The sequence below is a fragment of the Brassica napus genome, chromosome A6 (assembly GCF_020379485.1).
Source record: "Brassica napus cultivar Da-Ae chromosome A6, Da-Ae, whole genome shotgun sequence".
NCBI classification, from domain to species: Eukaryota; Viridiplantae; Streptophyta; class Magnoliopsida; order Brassicales; family Brassicaceae; genus Brassica; species Brassica napus.
The window spans coordinates 28,400,541-28,421,308 of record NC_063439.1 but is presented as its reverse complement, the minus strand read 5'-3'; the positions used below and the strand labels follow the sequence as shown (position 1 = coordinate 28,421,308).

Sequence of the window (20,768 nt, the reverse complement as noted above, 5' to 3'; positions counted from 1 at the left end):
AAATATTATTTACTTAAATTTTCTACTCCCAGAGATTATCAGCAGAGCCGGCCCTTGGACTTAAACAAAGAAATCAGTGGTTTTTGGCCGCTTCACAATAAATATATTTTCGGCCACATATTTTCAATCGTTTTTTTAGGTCTAATGGTAAAATCTCAAGTTTACAAACTTGGTCTTAAATTTTTATGACCGGCACTGATTATCAGCTTATGAATTTAAAATTAAAAAACAAAATCTATAAAAAAAACGTTTTGTAGAAAGTGTATCATGTTATAAATAATTCGCAATCAATTTTATTTATTCTTTATATAATTTTTTTTAGCCTAAAATACAAATGATCAGGTTCACACCCCCTACATAACTTGATTTTTTAGACACAATTCCGTGTTTCAAAAAAAAAAAAAAAGAAACAACTTCAAGTGGCAATTTCATTCTGGTCATGCATATTTTTATTTCATTTATGGAAAAAATCATAATGAATTTTTGGTTTTAATTCTATAAACCCAAACACAATTAATGAAAACTATAGAAGTAATTTTTTTGTGTTTGAAATTATGTAAATACTAAAACATATTTCATACGCAATATTTTTTAATTATGAAAATAAATGTAATTTCGCTCTTTTATTTTGGAATATAAAAATGTTTGATAAATATATATATAGCAAAGTATATAGTAAAATAAATATGTTGGTAATGTTTAGTCCGTGAAACATCATGTTATATGGTCCTATGGATGTGAATAGTTGAAACTCACAATACAGACTTTTGTAATTTCTGTTATATAAAAATATCAAAAATTGGAACTTAGATAGTAACAATTAAAGAAAAGTCAGGCCAATCAAATATTGATACTTCAACAAAATATTCTTGCCACTAAGAACAAAAAAATATATTCACTCGAAGGCCCATTAATTAAGTTTTCTATGTGTTTGTTAACACAACCCAGTCGACAACCACTCAATATATTTCATGACCACTAATTGACTTAGGCATCTTCTTCTCCAGTGATTCCACATACATCCTCAGTTCCTCACCAACGTTTTCAGTACCAAGAACAAGTAAATATTGATACTTAGGTTTTCCTATGTGTCGTTTTTAGTTAATTTTTACAAAATAAAATTACAAAGCACTTTTATTTAATTAAAAATATCATATATAATTACCATTATTTTTGTTTACTAATTTTTTAATTAAGGTTTCAGTTTAATATACATATATGTGAAGATCTACTACGCTTTGATCTCCTTCTCCGACGTAACCTCGAACCAACAAGTGATCTGTTGACCCGGTGTTCACCGCACCACACCGTTAACGAGGTGTGGCCGCTATAGCTCACCGGAGCTGGGATCGAACCAGCAAATACTAACCGCTCACAAGCGAGCTCCGTTACACAGACTCGATCGCGATCTCTCTCACTCTAACCGCTGCGACTGATACAATCCTAATCAGCTCACACCATCTAACAGACTCAAAGCTCGTCAGCTCTTATACTACGAGCTGACTCACTCATCACACACATATACGGTTTACTAAGAGAGAGACCGGTTCAATTGGACTTACAAGACTTAACCGGATTAACCATAATCCTATCTAACCAATCAACCTAAACCTTCCGAGTCACGTAGAGTATCTCTATCTTGTCTACAACCTTCAAATCTCCACCTTAGACAAGATACCTTCATACATACCTGATGAAGATCTTTGATGAAGTCACCACATTCCTCTTTACCGAGACATTCTTCTTATACGTCTTTTACCAGACGATCCTTGTAACCTTTACCGGTCACAAGCATTCCTCCTTCTGAACTTAGTTCTTGGAGACTCGAAGCAACCTCAGTGCTTCGCGGAACTTGAAAACTGGTAGCACCTTCGTGAAGATATCTGCAGGATTGTACTCTGTCGCTATCTTCAAAACTTGTACTTCACCCGCAGCTATGAGATCACGAATGAAATGATACTTTGTCGCAACGTGCTTCGTCTTCTCGTGATATACTGCATTCTTTGACAATGCTATGGCACTCTGTGAATCACAGAAGATCTCTACAGAATCTTGCGGGAAACCAAGCTCTTCTGCAAAGCGCTTCAGCCACACACCTTCTTTCACGGCATCAGACAGAGCAATGTACTCTGCTTCCGTAGTTGATAGAGCTACTACCTTCTAAAGTGATGATCTCCAGCTTATGGGATTGCCACCTGCTGTAAAGACCATCCCAGACGTTGACCTTCGTTGATCTAGATCGCCATTATAGTCTGAGTCTGTGTAGCCTTTGATAACGAACTCTCCTTTCTTCTTGTAACTCAGTCTAGTATCAACTGTTCCTTTTATATATCGAAGAACCCATTTGACTGCTTGCCAGTGATCCTTCAATGGCTTCGACATGAATCTACTAATTAGACCAACTGCGTATGCAAGGTCCAATCTCGTTCCCACCATAGCGTACATGACACTACCCACTGCGCTTTGATATGGAATCTTGCTCATGTACTCAGCCTGATCCCTTAGTTCCTTCTCTGTTCCAGACTTAAGCTTGAAATGAGCTCCAATAGGTGTTGTGACTTGTTTTGCCTGATCCATATCAAAATTTGACAGTACCTTCCATAAGTAACTTTCTTGAGAGACCCACAACTCATCTGTCTCTCTGTTTCTGTGTATCTCCATCCCTAGTATCTTCTTCGCATCTCCTAGGTCCTTCATCTCAAATTCAGAACTCAAAACTTTCTTCAGTCGATCCACTTGAACCTTATCAGCTGAAGCAATCAAAATGTCGTCCACGTAGAGAAGCATATACACATAAACTCCCAAACTGTTCTTCTTGAAGTATACACACTGATCATATTCACTTCTTGTATAACCTTGAGCCCTGACAAAATCATCAAATCTCCTATTCCACTGCCGAGGTGACTGTTTCAAGCCGTATAAAGACCTCTTCAAGAGACACACTTTCTGAGGATTCTTCTTGTCTACAAAGCCCTCCGGTTGATCCATGTATATTGTTTCATCAAGTAACCCGTGGAGGAAAGCCGTCTTGACATCCATCTGCTGAAGCTCCATGTTGAAATGTACTACTGCAGACAAGATGTATCTTATCGACACATGCTTGACAACTGGCGCGAAGATTTCTTGAAAATCCACGCCTTCTCGCTGCGAGTAACCTTTCGCAACTAGACGTCCTTTGTGCCTTGGTGGCTCAACTCCTATAATCCCTGGTTTTCTCTTGAACACCCATTTACAACCAATAGTTTTCTGACCTTCAGGTCTGTCAACTAGGACCCATGTTCCGTTCTTCTTTAATGAGGACATCTCATCACCTGCGGCTTCCTTCCAAAGATCACTATCGGGATCTTCCATTGCTTCTCTCCAAGAAGATGGTTCTGTCATTCCGTCTTCAGGTAAATCACATATATAACACGCATATATGTCTTCCCCATCAGCTGCATCGCACTCATAATCTTCGAGTCTCTTCGGAGGCCTCACCTGTCTCCTAGTTCTATCCTTTGCTAACTGATACTCCCCGAGATCTTCTCCACCTTCTTCTTCATTCTCAACTGATGTCTCTGTAGCTCCACCTTCAGATCCTTTCGATGCTTCTTCAGTAGCATCGTCTTCTTCCAACTCCAAACTGATCAAGTTTGGAGCTTCTCTCCTTGAACTATCATGAGATGTAGACTCACGTCTGTCTTCTTTATATACTATCTCCTCCCTGAAGACTACATCTCTTGATATAATGACTTTCGTTTCTTCAGGGATCCACAGCTTAAAGCCTTTAACCCCTTCGGGATAACCCGTGAAGTAACCCCTCTTTGCTCTTGGATTTAACTTGCCATCACTCGTGTGTACGAACGCTAAACACCCAAATCTTCTTAAGTCTTTAAAGTTTGGTGTAACTGTAGTCCATCTTTCTTCTGGTATCTCAAAGTTGATAGCAGAGGATGGTGATCTATTAATGAGATAAACAGCTGTTGCCGCAGCTTCTGCCCAGAACCTTACCTCAAATCCGCTCTCACTCAGCATGCTTCGAACCTTGTTCATGATCGTCCTGTTGAGCCTCTCTGCCACCCCGTTCTGTTGAGGTGTGTAAGTGCATGTCCTGTGCCTCACTATCCCTTCTTCTTTACAGAAAGAGTTGAACTGAACGTTACAGAACTCGAGACCGTTATCTGTTCTCAGCTTTTTTATCTTTCTTTCACTCTGAGTCTCCACCATCTTCTTCCACTCAACAAAACATTCAAAAACTTCATCCTTTCGCCTGAGGAAGTAAATCCATACCTTCCTCGAGTAGTCATCAGTAAACGTGAGAAAGTATTGAGACCTGCTTAAGCTTGGTGGAACGTTAGGTGACCCCCAAAGATCCGAATGAATATAATCCAGCTTCTCCTTCGTAATGTGAAGTGCAGGACCAAAACTTACTTTGTGAGTTTTACCAATCACACAGTCTTCGCAGAAACTCATCTCGGTCTTCTTCAAATCTCCAAAACAACCTTTCTTAATCAAAACTTCTATTCCCTTCTGTCCAAGGTGACCCATGCGACTGTGCCATAGTTGAATGTCTGAGACCTGACCATCCTTCTGTTCTGAAACGTTTCCGGTCTCTCCAATACTAAAACCCGTTTCCCTAGCTTTAGCTTGTAGAATGTACAGAGACTGTCTTCTGGCTCCTTTCATAAACACCGTGCAACCTTTTATTACTTTGAGAACACCTTTAGCAGCCTTGAACTCACAACCTTTCTCTTCAAGACTTCCCATGGAGATTAGATTCCTCGCAATACCAGGCATATATCTAACATCGTGTAATACAAATGTAGTCTTGTCATGGTTCTCAAACCTGATTGAACCTATGCCTTTTACTTCTGTGATTGTATTATTAGCCATGCGAACTTTTCCCCCAGATGCAGGCTTCATCTCTATGAACAGATCATCTCTTGGCGTCATATGAAATGTGCAACCAGTATCAAGAATCCACTCTTCTTTGTCTGACTCAGCTGAATTTGCTTCAGAAACCAACAGCCCAACAAGATCCTTTGCGTCATCCTTGGCCAGTGAAGACTCTCCTCTGTCTGAGCCTTGTCGCTGATTCTTATTCTTGTCAAGCCATTTGTAACATTGCTTCTTGAAATGCCCTTCTTTACCACAGATCCAGCAGACACGCTTGTCATCTCTTGACTTGGATCTTGACCTGTTCTTTCCTTTACTCACATATGAGTTTGAGCTTCTAGCCTCTGCTCTGCCTCGAACAAAATTTCCTTCACCTGCTGTTCTTGAACTGGGAGAATCTTTATACTCCATCTCTTTAGACTTAGCTGCACTTGCTATCTCATCCACCTTAATAGCTTCTCTACTGTACTTGAGAGTCTCTTTCAGTGAGTCATACCTGTTGGGCAAAGCATTGAGTAACAAAATAGCCTGTACCTCTTCTGGAATCTCGATGTTGAGATTGTTGAGATCTGCTATGAGCTTCAAGAAATCGTCAACGTTCTGATCGATTGTTCTTGTCTCTTGCATCCTAAAGGAATAAACCTTAAGCTGAGCATGAACTCTGTTAGGCAGGGTCTTGGCCATGTAGAGTTTATCCAAGAGCTCCCACGTCTCTGCCGCGGTAGTGCACTTATCTAGTTTCCGCAAGACGTGATCTCCTACGCTCATAAAGATCAGATTCATTGCCTTCTCGTCGCGTTCCTTCCTTGCGATCTCATCTTGAATCTTCTTATCCTTTGAGTCTTCGTCGTCTTCAACATCCTTATCTTCTTTCACTTTCAGCGGATCTTCTTTGACTTGTGGAGTGAGAACATCCTTTAAGCCTTGCACGCTGAGATTTGCGAGCATCCTTTTCTTCCAGATCCCAAAGTCTCCAGTACCGTCGAACATCGACATCTTGACTTTGATCTTGTGAGTCGTCATCTTGAAATCGATTGATTGCAGATCTTGATTGAGACTCCTCTTTCGCCGTAACTTGAAACCTCAGCTCTGATACCAATTTGTGAAGATCTACTACGCTTTGATCTCCTTCTCCGACGTAACCTCGAACCAACAAGTGATCTGTTGACCCGGTGTTCACCGCACCACACCGTTAACGAGGTGTGGCCGCTATAGCTCACCGGAGCTGGGATCGAACCAGCAAATACTAACCGCTCACAAGCGAGCTCCGTTACACAGACTCGATCGCGATCTCTCTCACTCTAACCGCTGCGACTGATACAATCCTAATCAGCTCACACCATCTAACAGACTCAAAGCTCGTCAGCTCTTATACTACGAGCTGACTCACTCATCACACACATATACGGTTTACTAAGAGAGAGACCGGTTCAATTGGACTTACAAGACTTAACCGGATTAACCATAATCCTATCTAACCAATCAACCTAAACCTTCCGAGTCACGTAGAGTATCTCTATCTTGTCTACAACCTTCAATATATTTATAAACCACACAGATAGTAAAAATAAATAAAACAATATATATACATGACTTTATTTTACATGTTCTATCGACCGATCCAATAGAAAAAAATACATTAGAGCATCTCCAAAATTTTTTTTTTATATATTTGAAATTTTATTTTTAATTTATATTTTGGTCCTTACAATTAATTATAAATCTCATTTATGACTTTTAAGTATTTTCGCGTTTTTGGCTGAAAATTACAGTAGAACAATAGTTTTATTTTATATTTGAATTTTTTGTTTTAAAATAATTTTCAATAATAAATATTTTATTTTTAATAATATTTGTATTTCTTTTAAAAAGAAAAACCAGAAACAAAAAATTAAAATCTAAAACCACAAATCAAATTTAGAAAAAAAAAAAATTTACTGCAAAGTCAAAAACTAAAAACCAAAAAATAAAAAAAAATCAAAAACCAAAACCTAAGATGTAACAAAACAATCATCACCTAAATTCCATAAACCAAAATCTATTAAAGTGAACCGTCGGTAATATGCTGAGGGTTTAGGGGAAACCAAAAAGAAGAAAAAAAAACACCGCACGCGCGAGCATTGTGTACGTGCGAACAACAATAACACTAGTCGCAGCGGAGAATAAGGTGGTTTTTTTTATCGGCTTCTCTTTTCGCCGCTCTCTCTCACTCTCACCAAACATCTCCCTAACGCTTTGTGAGTGTCAAAGGGGAGGATGAAGGCTTCCGTCAAAGGCAAGTACGACGGCGGTAAGAGCACCGGGGTAGGCTCAGTGGCCTTCAACGCGGGCGATATTAAGCTGCGCGCCACCATGACCGATGCCACCTTCGTCCCTGGTCCTACCTTGAACGGCCTCTCTCTGGCCGTGGAGAAGCCTGGCTTCTTCATCGTCGAGTATAACGTCCCTAAGAAAGTAACACTCACCACCACCACTCCTTGTCGCTTAGAAAGATTCCTTAACTCTTAAACCTAACATAGAATCATTTTGATTAAGGATGTTAGGTTTCAGTTCATGAACACGGTGCGGGTTGCTGAGAAGCCGTTGAAACTGACTTACATTCATAGCAGAGCTGATAACAGAACAGTTGTGGATGGGAGCCTTGTGATTGATCCTGTGAACAAAGTCTCTGCTAATTACATGGTGGGAACAAACAACTGTAAGCTTAAGTACACTTATGCGCACGGGAGGATTGCGACGTTCGAGCCTTGCTATGACTTTGCAAAGAAGGCTTGGGATTTTGCGGTTTCTAGGAGAGTTTATGGGGATGATGTTGTCAAGGCCACTTATCAAACGTCTAGTAAGTTGCTTGGTGTGGAATGGTCTAGGAACTCCAAATCCCCTGGATCTTTCAAGGTAATACAAAACATTCCTCAGCAAGTTAAATCCTCTTTAACCAGTTAATAATCCTTTTTTTATAAATTGACATCACTGACTTAAATTGAAACTTGGTACAATTGATATGAGAAAAGGGAAACTGTTTCTTTTTTTCTCTGTACACAATATGAAAACGTAGAATATAGAGAAAAATACATAGAGAAAGGATCCATTGGGGAGTTTTTAGATGGTTCTGTGTACTACTGCGAATGTCATTTGGACATTAGATGTGCTTTCTCTTGGAGCAAACGACTAGTTCGTAAAGCAGCTTAATGGACTTTTTGAAAGTTTTGTTGGTTCAACCTTTTGTTTTGAAACAGGTATGTGCGTCTGTGAATTTGGCAGAGGAAGTTAAAACGCCGAAATTGACAGCAGAGACAACTTGGAACCTTGAAATTTAATGTCCCAATTTATTGTTTGCTTGTTACAATCGATTTTAGTTTAGACCTTTCTGCCAACCTTTTTTGTTCCAACAGTGATTCGGCCCTTGGCTTTCTCATTGCGTCTCTCTTGAAAAATAATTTGTTCTAAGGGAAAAATGTACCCTAAACCTCCTTTGAATGTAATGAAAATCTGCAAATGGTTCTTAAAAATCCTCATTCCATGACCAATCTTTTTCTCAATATCAAATTATAAACTAAAAGTAAGGACATGAATTTGCAAAAAAGAAAAGAAGCTTAGGGCATCAATATGAAACGAATGTAAACCGTCTTCAAAACACACACAGGGCAAAAGCTTAGGCTATGAGATTCTCTTCGGCTTATAGTTAAGTACACCTCATAGCTTGTAATGAATTAGACAGGAACAGGTAGGCCTTTCTTCGCCATCCCATCCAGAATATCGTTGAGAGCTTGGCATAATCCAGATATCTGCACACAGCTTCCACTTTTCAGTCATTATTCCACACAAAAAAAACATAGCTGCTAGAGAGAAAGAGCGAACCTGATGATCCCATTGTTGTAGTTCCTCAATGTCATCTTCAAAATGTATCACAGCCTCCTCCTGGACATTATCATAGAACATAACGAATCAAAACTCATGTAAGAACCTTCTTGATTTTGAACTCTCTCATGGCTCGCATAATAAACCAGCCAAGTTGTGGTCGTGTGTTAGACGCTAACCTGATCGATGGAACCTCTCATTCTGTCTTGGCCAATCATATTAGATGCTATCTTCTCCGCCTTCATGAAGAAAACTTGTGCCATTAAACACAGAACAAACAAAAAGGATTCAAATATTGATATTGAATAATACCTTGGTTGGGTCAATTCCCAGTAGAGTTCCCAACTCATCAAACCTAAGACACAAAATATTTGGAGAACTGAGTTTAGAAAACCAACCAAGCCTCAGAAACACAAAGAAAAGGTACAAGATACTGATTCTACATCATATTTAGACCTTATGTTTGTGTAAAGTTTGCTTGCACTCAGAAGGTTATGCTCAATCATGGCACGGTCAAGAACAGTGGATTTGTCAGGCAAAGTTGCTTTCTGTGAAAACCATTAAAAAAGAAATCTTGTTATGAATCTAACAAATAAAGATAAGTTTGCAAATATTTCTTCCAAATCATAACAATCCATACCTGATGTGGCCTTAATTCTTCCGCAAAAGCATCAATCTCTGGTTTTCTTAAAATCCTTTCCAGATACACCTACAAATTTACATAACAATCTAAGGTCAGCATGTAGTTTTGACCAAGTTCCTAAAGGCTATGGTGAGATTGTTTAGAACATCTTGCAGGCTGATATAGAAGTAACAAGCCAGCTCAAACGATACTATTAAGTTAAAATTCACATAAATGTACGTATAGAAGAAATAATGGATAGAACCTTCTGCAGAATGGGATAAATCTTCAGCTTGGAGCAGCGTTCATCCTGTTAACAAAGAGATAGTGAGAAAATTATAGATAGGGAAGGCAGAACAAAATGCACTCTATTAATAATTCACAGGGAGAGGGAGTTACTTTGTATAAAGTTGCAAGAACACGAGAACGCTGAGGACCAGCTCCAGCTAATATGGTACATGTGACAGCAGCAGATAGGGCCTGCTCTAGTGCATTCTCATCAATCTCTCTGTAGGATAACATTACAAACATGAAAAGTTTGAAAGAAAAATGATAACGCATGGAGAGAAGCCGATTCACTCACTCATCCCCTATTTGGCGTTTTTCAATCTGAGATATGCTGTAATAACGAAGTGCAGCGTCTAAGAACTTTCTTTTCATGTCCAGAATTCTAGCATGGCAGACCTGAATATGAAATAATATGTTAAAACCCAAAATCAAAATGCTCCTTAGTCACTCAGCACATAAACTGAAAGTTAAAGGCGGTCCAACCTTGTACTGCAAATTCAAAACTTCATTCTGACTGCTGTTCACCAAGAAAGACGCTTTATTTATATAAGTCTCTGCATTCACAGCATCATCATCCTGCAGAGATTCAAACAAACAAAAGTACTATTCAAGTGATGTGGTGAAGCAGAGTAATGCTCTTAACACACAGATTTGGTCAACAGACTGGTTAAGTTAGAAGTACCAACACATAAATATAGACATTGCGATCTAAATGCTTATAAAATTGATGAAAGGGAGACAAAATCTATTGTGCCTATGTAATTGGAAAGGTAGGACAAACCTCGAGATACAAACGAGCAATTTGGATACACTTGGAGAGCTTGAAGTTTTCGTCAACAGCCCTAATACCACAAAAAATCCAAAATAAGAACACACAAAGGGAGAAAAGAAAATAGAACTTAGCTGCCGTGTCAATGTCATACCTCATTCCAGAGTCGAGATCAATGCCACTCAACATCTGGGCAGCTCTTGACCATTCCTGCTCAGATTCATACAAAGCCGCAAGCTTTTCTCTGATAACAAGTGCCTGCCAAGACGAGATTTTGTATAAGCAAAACACAACCTTGAGCGAATAGATGCATGCAGACAAAACCTGTTCCTCGAAGGAGACAACTCTGGGCTGAATCTGGGTGAGTGTGAAGAGCGCAATCTCCTTCTGGGTCTCTGGTTCAAGTCTCCCGAGCTCTTGTGCGAAAGACTGCAAAAGCTGCCTCGAAACCACCAACGGGACATCATCCGACAGAACTGCAAAATCGATTTTGTCACCCCGAAACGAAATCAAATCCTGTTCAGAAAACTTTGAGAAGAGACTCTCTCATTGGCTTACTGTGATCGATGAAGTGTTTGGCTTGGAGAAGATCGTTGGAGGAGAGAACAGAGGATAGGATGAGTTTGTACTGCTCGATCTTCTGACGCTGGTCAGCGATTGCTGAAGCGCTCCTCAACGTTTCTTCCATTCTCTTCCGCTTGGATCAAACAAACCCTAAGAAACCTTTTCTGATTTTTCTTTTCCTTCTTAATATATATATACACTCATTACAACACGGGAAAGAGAGACTCTTTCTCCAAGGGAGGCTTTATTTAACTAAGGCACCAAAGGTTTGATAAAAGAACCGACCCGGATCCAGATCCATATGATGTTATCTGGGTCGAATTTTAAATGGTTGGGTTGGTAATTTTTTTTTAACTTTTATAACGATAGTTGTCATTCCTCTTTTTTTTCCCTCAATATTTTTATTTATAAGTAGGACAAGCCCAAATATTACAAAGCCCAGCCAACAAAGAACAACCTAATCAGCACAAACAAAGGTCCATAAGCCCAAATCGAAAATCCTAATTACCCAACATCCGAAAACGGCATCGCCACTCTCGTGCTCCACCGCTTCGATCCGCGACGGTCCCCCGCAACAATCGAAACCCTGGTGCCATCTCCAACGATCGATCCACCGGTACACACCCTAGCTCGACAGCTCCACACCATCATCACCGCTAACGCCCTCAAGACGGAGTTCTATTATCGGATAGCATCAATCGCAGAAGGAGAGCTAATCCACCACCATTAAACACCACCACCGAAGAGAAGGCTTAGCACAAACCATCGCCCATTTACCACCGGAGAGCGTCAATCATCCTCCGATGAGAGCTCCTCCAGCCAAACCAACCCGACATCGCTAAAAACTAAGGTAGAAAACCTAAAACGGAAATAGTAGACTACTACATTTACGGATAGTTGTCATTCCTCTACATTTTCTATTTTTAAAGAAAATGCAAATTAATTGAAAAATGAAGAAGTCTTTAGAATTTTTTGACTGCACTTGGTCCATTCCAGCATTTGTTCTCACACCATAGTCCTAAAATTAACATCTCTACCGTTTAGTATGTGCCAACAGAAGTTCCTATTGTTTATACCAAAACACTACTATATTTTTGCATTTCACTTCTTCAATCAGTCAGATATTAGACAACGTGAAGATTAATATGCAGGACTGGTAATTTTATCTATTAATTTTGATTCGATTTGTTATTCGTTTCGATTCGATCTAAAAAATCTGGATATCCGTAAATCATCGAAGCAAAGCAAAAATCAATATCCGTTAAAAACTAAACAAATCACAAACACTAAAAACTTAGAATCAGATATCTGATATGCTCCAACAACTATACATACATATGTATATATACAATTAAATATAGAATATTAAATGTATAATTTTATATAATTATTATTAGTTTTATTTATAAAATTATTAAATTAAGAAAGAAATATAAAATCTTTATAAAAAGTATAATTTTCTAAAACGCTATGTTTTATTAAAAAAATTTTAAAAAATTTATAAAACACATAGTGTCACTAATCTTTATTTTATATTTTTATAATATAAAAAATATTGTTTTGAAAACAAACTTGTATGTTTTTTTCTAAATTTATTTCATCAAACAAAGTGGATGAAATATCCATAAATATTTATAAATATCCATAAATTTTTGCAAATATCTGTAAATTTTTTAAATATCTGAAAAATCAGATATTTATATTTTTTCGAAGCAAAGCAAATCGTAAAATTAGATATCCGTAAAATGCGAAGCAAAATTAAACGTTAGATATCCGTAAAATTTGAAGCAAAATTATGGTAGCATTTGATCTATGTCCACCCCATCTTAAACGAGAACAATACCATCTGTTTTCAAGTTTCTAACTCTATTTTTTTTTTGGTATTTGACCAATTGGTGTGTTTACTAATGACAAATGCAACGATAAGAGGCACCTACTTAGGCCACAGAACTAATGAGAAGAGAGGAAAATCATTGAAGCGTTTAAAGTACTAAAAGGTAGTAAAAGCACACACTCCACAATCTTTGCTCCTCGAAAAAAAACAAAGTAAAACAAAGTTTCACATTTCCAAAGTCAAAAGAACAAACATAATACGAAACTTCTATTGCACTTGTCCTTTCTTTATCCCTCGCTCAGACGACAAGAGTGTATCCCTCTCCTCTCACTCTTTTCCGAAATCTGCATTGTAGTGTGAACTCGACTCAAGTTTCTTGGCCTCGCTCAGCTTTCTCACCGCCTGCACAAAAAAATAGTTCGTTTCCAAATCACAAACCAAGATTCCAGTATCAGTTACACAAACCTCCCATGTAAATACAAATAATATATACCTTCATGAAATCTTCCTGGATCACATAGTCCCGCTCTGCTCGGATTGCAAACATTCCAGCCTCCGTGCATATGTTACGCAGATCAGCACCATTGAAACCCTTTATTAAACCAAATAAAGGATTAGGTGAGAAACTCAATTATCTAAAACAACATTCACTAATGAAAGAGGGAAAAATAAAAACTAACCTCTGCAAGTTTGACAATAGCCTCGTACTCAATTTCACCATGTTTGGCGATACCAGCTGCATGGATCTTGAGGATATCCATTCTTGATTGCTCATTTGGCAAAGGGATCTCAATCTTTCTATCTAATCTACCAGGACGGAGAAGCGCAGGATCAAGCACATCAGGTCTGTTCGTTGCCATTATCATTTTCACCTAATACATATATCCAAACCAAGTTTAAACACATTCATTAACCCTCGCAGACATTTTATAGCATTGATGATGGCTTTTAGTGTATAAGAAATGGTTTGAGACAGAAATATAACTTCACAACCCAATCTTATGCGTATATATATATAACTTTCAGAAACAGAGACCAGTACCTTTCCGAGGTTGTCAAACCCATCAAGCTGATTGAGCAACTCCATAAGTGTTCTTTGAATTTCACGATCAGCACTGGTTCCCTCGCTAAAACGACGCCCACCGATTGCATCGATTTCATCCATGAAAATGATACAAGGCTAACCATACGGAAAAAAAGAAGAAGTATTTAATAAAGTCAGGAGCGTGATAGAAGGAAAAAGGAAAGAGGAAGATGCATATGTACACACACTTCAAACAAGACTTACCTGGTGTTCACGGGCATAGTTAAACATCTCCCGAATCAGCCTAGCACTTTCTCCAATGTACTTGTCTATGATTGCACTCGACACAACCTAACAAGAGGAAACAAATTAGATTTAAACCTTATGCCATAACCTGAGTCTTCCATCCAAAATCAGCAAAGCAGAAAATTAAACCTTCAAGAAGTTGGCATCGATGTTGCTGGCAATAGCCCTAGCTAGCAGAGTTTTCCCGGTACCTGGAGGTCCATACAGAAGGACTCCCTGCATTTTAATTATTTAATCAGCTGAAATGTCTCGAGCCAAAGAAAGAAAGGTATAAGGAAGAAGTAGTTAAGTACCTTGGGTGGTTTGATTCCTACTCGGAGGAAAAGTTCAGGATTCATGAGAGGAAGCTCAATAGATTCCCTGAGTTCTCTGATCTGATCACCTAATCCTCCAACAGCAGAGTAGCTAATGTTGCCAGGGTCTTCGTGCAGCATGTTATACACAACGGGATCGACCTACAATAAACAAAGCCACATTAATTATTGTCAATAAAAGCAACACATGTAGAATTAAAAAAAAAAAGGAAGTTACTTCTCGGGGAAGGGCTCTCATAATAGTAAGTGTGGTCATATCAAGAACAACTCGAGTTCCTGAGGTCAGCTTCTCCTTATCCACTTTGCTACGGCAGCCTACCACATACCGAGGACCGCTGCTCGCTTTGACAATCACTATGAGGGCACAAGAACAAAACATTCAATGAGCAATAATCTCACAGATGCAAAAAAGGGGTTGAGAAAGGTTACATCTTTCATTATCGAGAGGTCGAAGGACTTCTCCGATGATCTGGCCAACACTTTGAAGAGACTTGAGATCATCTTCAGTTTTGTTGAATTCCTTTTTAGATCCTCTCAGGTTCTCCCTAGCTGCAAGAGACCACAAACCCCCAACACTTTGTTGTTAGCAAACCCTAGAATCGAGAGCTTAAAGCAAACGAATTTCAATTAAATCAGATTGCCCCCAAATTGAGACAACAAGGAGCCCTAGATTCAACTCAATCGAACCCTCTTCTAACAAAAGTACTGATTCGATACAAGGATGCAATTGAATCTGGGCGAATTCGATTCGGATAGGAAGGAGTAGAGGGAATCGAACCTGTTCGAACTCGGGACTCGAGCTCCTTATGTTGGAGGAGCTTTTTCCGGTAATCGGCCACTGCAGCGCTACGGCGTCTAGCGGCATCGTCTCCGTCGCTCATCCTCTCTGAGTGTTCCTTCTTCAGCTGCTCTGCTAGAGTAAGATCTCAGATTTCCGGAAAGCCAATGTTTTGTTTACTTGACCTTCGGGTTTAGTTTCTAGACTCAAATACACATATGGGTCTGGCTTGGTGAATCGGCCAACCAAAACTACATCGTTTCGCTTTTTCTTTTTTGATATTATCCTTTTATTTTATATATAAAATATATTACACTTTAACATATAGAAAAATATTCTATGATAGCCCTACAAAGTTTTTTTTATCACAAATATAACACATAATTATCAAATAACCAAAATAAATTTCATTAAAGAAACTCTCATACACTAGAGTTAACTAATGTAAAGTTTAGATTTAGGGATGGAGTTTGAGAGGGCTGAGATTTAAGTTTTTTTCTCAAAAAAAAATATAATTAATTTAAAATAATAATTTTAAAAATAGTTCCATAGAGAAATTCAGATTCCAAAAAAATCACAAAAAAAAATCAAATTGGAAAAAAATCGAAAACTTCTTATATTTAAATATTTATTAATATTTATATATATATAATAAAAATATAGTTGTTATTTACTTGTTCATGAAATCTCTTTTGATCATTTTCTTATTTATGTGTTTTTGGTCAAAAATGTTTTTAGATCTTTTTGTTTTTAGATCTTTTTAGAAGATCTGCGATAAAATATATTGCATGCGGGTCATGCGGCAAATTTTCAGGTTGCTTGAAAATGTCATTTTAGTGGTGGTAAAAATGAAAAGCGGTACCATGAAAGCGGTAAAAATAAAATTTTCATGTTAATAAGGAGATTGCACATTCAGCTCCAGTACAAATGCAGGTTTATCCTTACGTGTTGGTTCAGCCGTGAGCATATAGATTCTATACATTCCTTGGCCCATTGGAACCTTTGTTGGTTGAGAAAGGATTCCCTTCTCCTGTGACCTTGGAACTAGATGACAACTTTGATATGTCAAGTATATCACTTCAGCTCGAGGGCAAGTTGAGTCTTCAAAGGGGTATCTATATGATCATAGAAGCAATGGCATGTCACGTGAGAAGCTAATACGCTGGGACCTGGAAAGTAAGAAGACGAATAAAAGGTTACACAAAGGAGGATATAGTACATAGAGAATGATTGTAATTGAGAATGTTAGGCTAATTGTGCCACTTGTTGCTTAGACTTTTTGTAGTTCCTTTATGTTCATCAATATAGTGATTGTGTTCTTATCAGTCTCCTGAGGTTAGAACTCAACATATATTGCTATGAAGAAGAATGGTTAGAAAGAGTTGAATGACCCGTTTCATCTTCTGGATTTGCATTGTTTTACCCCTATATCTATCTTTTTCAGTTCTGAATTTAATCTAAAGACTTTTTATATATAAATACATAATTCAAATTCAACTGCACTACTCATAGGAAGAAAACATCATCACGACAAGTCAAAGTAATCAGGAATCGTGTGGCACTAATGTAAAACCGCCACTGTTAACTACTATAGTTTTAAAGATTAGTGAAAGACATGAAAAGCGACAGATTAAGTTTCTGTTCTTAGAAAAAGTTGTCCTTATGAGCTTCCAGAATTGGTAGAATCCATGACAAGATCACACTCTTCCATTACAGCCGCTTCTTTAATCTCCTGCAACATCTTCAACACTTGCCACATCGTCGGCCTCTGTTCCGGCGATGCTAAGCTACAAGCGACCGCAACTTCCGTCAACATTCCGAATTTATCCCTGTCCTCTCTCCAGTTCCCATTCTTCTCACCTTCCTCTCTCACTTTCCTCACAAATTCCATCATCTCATCAAGTGGCAAAACCGGAAGCTTCGAAGGTTGTTTCCCGGTCAAAAGCTCCAAAAGAAGGATCCCGAAGGAGTAAACATCAGCTTTAACCGATTGATAACTCAAACTCTTGTGTCGAGCTTCAGGGGCTTTATAAGCAATTGCATCCGCGTCTTCTTGGCCGTCATTTGACGTTAGAGGAGGGTTTGTTGCAAGAGCGACAAGACAGTAGTCGGCGATACAAGCTTCGAAGTCTGGTCCGAGAAGGACGTTTGAGGATTTGAGGTTTCCGTGAACTAGCTGCCATGCTTGATGGATGTAGGAGAGACCCTGAGCTACGTCTTCCGCTATCTTCAAACAAGATGTCCAGTGCAATGGTTTTGCCCTCGACGATTTTGTACCTACACAAAAAAAACACATGATTTAAACTTTCAACCTAAGCTCCTCACTGCACAACTTTTAACTAACTCCACGAATGTGGTTTAAAATCTGATTGATTACATATTGTCTATATACGTAACGAGCAAGTTTTTTAATTAAAGATTATGGGTTAGTCACTAATGAGATGTGACGTACGATTAATAAATTCAGTTCCATGTGGTCACTGACTGAGCAAAAGTAAAGACCTCGTAACTACTAATTTATTACAAGTACCAACCAGGTGCTTGATGTCTTCAACGATAATCTACCAATCATTTATTATAAAAAGAATTTGAAAATACGTAATCACGTGTGTGAGGGTTTACGAGCATACCGTGGACGAGAGAAGAGAGGCTGCCATTTGGCAAGTAATCATAAATCAACAGCCTTTCTTCCTTTGCCTGGAAATAAGCCCTGAGTGGGACCAGGTTCGGATGCCCTAATGCTCCAACCGATTCCATGTGTCGCTCAAACTTTTCCCTCCCTACGCCCGCCAATCTAATGGCATCTAGCCTCTTAACCGTCACGATCAAACGGCTGTCAAGCAACGCCTTATACGTGGTCCCCACCGTTCCTCTGCCCAATAACTCGGCGGAAGCTGTCATTAGCTGGTCCATAGTGTACACGTGGGCCTCTCCCGCACAGAATACTAAGCTCCCACTCTTCGCCGCCTGTAGCTTCTTCACCTTCTCCTCCAGCTCGCTCTCTTGCTCCATCTGTATCGCCGCCGCTACTTCCGCCGTCTCCGCCGCGTCGGACGCGACAACCGCCGTCGATTCTTTCCCTTTCTCCTTATCGTTATTGTCTCTCCGCCTCTTCACGGCGGCGATTAGACAACCCACGGAGATGAACAGGACAAGAGCGGCTAATAGAAACCCTAGAATCACCGCGAATCGCGAATGCTTGCCGTGACTCGGCCGGGACAACCCCGTTTCTCTGAAATCCGCCATTTGGCCGTGCGGGAAAGGCGGTGGTGGCGGCGCCGCCTTTCCCGGCGGAGATTGATTGAAAAACTTGGACCTCGGGTTGCATTCTTTGTGAACGATCTCGCCGCAGAGGTTTGGGTTTTCGAGAAAAGAGGAAATGCCGAACCGTAACAGAACGGCGGTTACCGGTACAGCACCGGTTAGGTTGTTAACCGAAACGTTGAAAGAATGAAGAGAGGATTGGTTTAGAGCAGGTACAGCTCCGTTAAACCGGTTCGAATCGAGTCGGAGGTAAATCAACCGGTCGGAAAAGACTAAACCATGAGGGATTGGACCGGTGAGGATGTTGAATGAGAGATCTAGGATTCTCACCCGGTGAAGCTCGAGAACCGAGAGAGGAAACGAACCGGAGAAGGAGTTGTGATCGAGAAATAGCGACTTGAGATTAACCAACCCGGATAAATCTGGTAAAGGGCCGGTTAAGGAGGTGTTCTTGAGACTGAGAACTCGGAGCTGGTCGAGTTTGTTGACTGAGTCAGGAGCGAGCTGGCCTCCAAGATAAAGATCCTCTATAACCAAACGAACCACTTTGTTTCCGTAGCACGTAACACCCCACCATTGACAGAAGCTGGAGCTTTTGTTGCTGAAGAAACCAAGCTTGTTCCATATATCAGCTTTGGATTTGAACAGTAAAAGAGAGTAAGCATCACGGTGGAGAGACGCCGGTTTTATGCGGTTTAAAGAAGAAGAAGAAGCAATGGCGGCGAAGAAGAAGAAGAAGCAGAAGAAAAGGAACTGAGAAATGGGGAAGTTACAACGAAGCATTTTCTCTGAGTTGAGAATGTGTCAACGAAGAATAGAGTATGAGATTACAATATCACAGACTTGATTTTGCTTTCTGTGATAAAAAATCTAGAGAGAGGTGAAGGGAGCAGGAGCTACGTGACAAAAGGATGCAAGACACAAGAGACTAGCTGTCGGACTTGAAAGCTCAGAGTCACGTGAATACTGAAAAAGTAAGAAGATGCATAATTATTATTATTATTTATGATTCAAACTTGTAAAATACTGTTGAACGAAGCAAACGAATAATGATCGGCATGGATCAGATATATTTAATGCCGAATTTGCAGGAAGGATAGCATATAACGCGATCTCACTATTGTTTTGTATCAAAAACAGAATCTAACTACTGTAAAGAGGAAATATATTATTATGTTTGTTGAGACTTGAGAGTTAAGTTGATAGTACTTCACATGAACGTATTGTTTATTTTTCTCTTTACTAAAAGTCTAAAACTAATAATTCATTTTGTTTCTCTTTTGTTTTTAATAAATACGTTTTTGCCGTCTATATAAAAATCTAACCAGGACCGTTGTTCATGATAAAACGTGATTTGGATAACCTTAAACATATTTTACCGGACAAACTCATATGAGGCCTGAACAAGACCAGAGAAAGCTTAAATCAAATCGACGGCTTAATAAAACGCCAGTTCTCCTGATTCCACTTCATAAGTTATTTAAGATATTCATCAAACTCATCTTCCTTTTCGTCAGAGATGCTCCACATCATCGCCAGAGACGGATGAATATACAAAGCAGAGACTTAGTGGAAAGGCAGTTTATTTCGATCTTCATCGAAGACAAAAGTGATAGGTTGAAGATCAGCTTCGTGAAAGATCGAGATACACTCCAAAAATAGCCAAGCGAAAACTTAACTCGCCGAGCGAAGACAAAAGTCGATCTGATTGATCGAATATATTACATATCAAAACAAAATCGAGCTCCCTTCTGAAAGATCTGTGTTTGATAAGAAGGGAGACTCGAGAGAACTTTCTCCCTCAAGAGGAAGAGAGAACTTCAAGTTTCTTTTTCTGATAAACGAAAAAGACGACATCCTCGAACAAGTTTATTTTCTAAAAGCCTAATTAATTGTAATATTCATCAGCCCAGCCCATTAACTATAAGTCTATAAATATCGTTTATACTTTTAATTTGCACTAATTATTTTATCTTTATAATTATACAATTTTATTACTAAAACTTTCAAAAAAAATTACAGTTTCTTCTAAAAATAAAATTTTTTCGTAAAATATTTAGTTTCTTATGTATCTACAAATTTTATAAATATTGTTTAGTTTTGATTTTTGATAATTATACAATTTTATATCAAATTTTCATTAATTTTATACAAATTGTTTGAATATATAGAATAATATATCCAAGATTATAATTTTAAATATAAAAATATATATATATATATATATATATTCTTAAATATAATTTTAAATAAATAAACTAATTCTGGATAT

General features: G+C 38.7%; 4 protein-coding genes across 4 annotated transcripts; 1 reads left to right on the top strand and 3 right to left on the bottom strand.

Annotated features, from left to right (window-relative positions):
• The first annotated feature begins 7,039 nt into the window (after positions 1 to 7,039).
• On the top strand, positions 7,040 to 8,384 carry LOC106349540 (outer envelope pore protein 24B, chloroplastic). The gene is made up of 3 exons (XM_013789533.3): positions 7,040 to 7,329; positions 7,411 to 7,770; positions 8,112 to 8,384. The coding sequence occupies exons 1-3, from the start codon at positions 7,132 to 7,134 to the stop codon at positions 8,190 to 8,192; spliced, it is 639 nt and encodes a 212-aa protein (XP_013644987.1). The 5' UTR covers positions 7,040 to 7,131; the 3' UTR covers positions 8,193 to 8,384.
• LOC106349541 (COP9 signalosome complex subunit 4) lies at positions 8,372 to 11,226 on the bottom strand. Its single transcript, XM_013789534.3, has 14 exons — positions 10,971 to 11,226; positions 10,737 to 10,888; positions 10,567 to 10,670; positions 10,425 to 10,485; positions 10,127 to 10,219; positions 9,939 to 10,039; positions 9,755 to 9,863; positions 9,621 to 9,665; positions 9,374 to 9,442; positions 9,190 to 9,281; positions 9,046 to 9,088; positions 8,913 to 8,972; positions 8,734 to 8,793; positions 8,372 to 8,660 (listed from the first exon to the last, which is right to left on the bottom strand). Exons 1-14 carry the CDS (start codon positions 11,098 to 11,100, stop codon positions 8,586 to 8,588), a joined length of 1,194 nt encoding a protein of 397 aa, XP_013644988.2. The 5' UTR covers positions 11,101 to 11,226; the 3' UTR covers positions 8,372 to 8,585.
• A 1,720-nt stretch (positions 11,227 to 12,946) lies between these two features.
• LOC106349542 (26S proteasome regulatory subunit 10B homolog A) lies at positions 12,947 to 15,490 on the bottom strand. Its single transcript, XM_013789536.3, has 10 exons — positions 15,233 to 15,490; positions 14,884 to 15,003; positions 14,672 to 14,808; positions 14,434 to 14,595; positions 14,270 to 14,356; positions 14,099 to 14,185; positions 13,853 to 13,990; positions 13,491 to 13,682; positions 13,304 to 13,402; positions 12,947 to 13,212 (listed from the first exon to the last, which is right to left on the bottom strand). Exons 1-10 carry the CDS (start codon positions 15,333 to 15,335, stop codon positions 13,138 to 13,140), a joined length of 1,200 nt encoding a protein of 399 aa, XP_013644990.1. The 5' UTR covers positions 15,336 to 15,490; the 3' UTR covers positions 12,947 to 13,137.
• A 1,225-nt stretch (positions 15,491 to 16,715) lies between these two features.
• LOC106349543 (probable inactive receptor kinase At5g67200) lies at positions 16,716 to 20,352 on the bottom strand. Its single transcript, XM_013789537.3, has 2 exons — positions 17,863 to 20,352; positions 16,716 to 17,509 (listed from the first exon to the last, which is right to left on the bottom strand). The coding sequence occupies exons 1-2, from the start codon at positions 19,277 to 19,279 to the stop codon at positions 16,893 to 16,895; spliced, it is 2,034 nt and encodes a 677-aa protein (XP_013644991.1). The 5' UTR covers positions 19,280 to 20,352; the 3' UTR covers positions 16,716 to 16,892.
• Between the last annotated feature and the right edge of the window lie 416 nt (positions 20,353 to 20,768).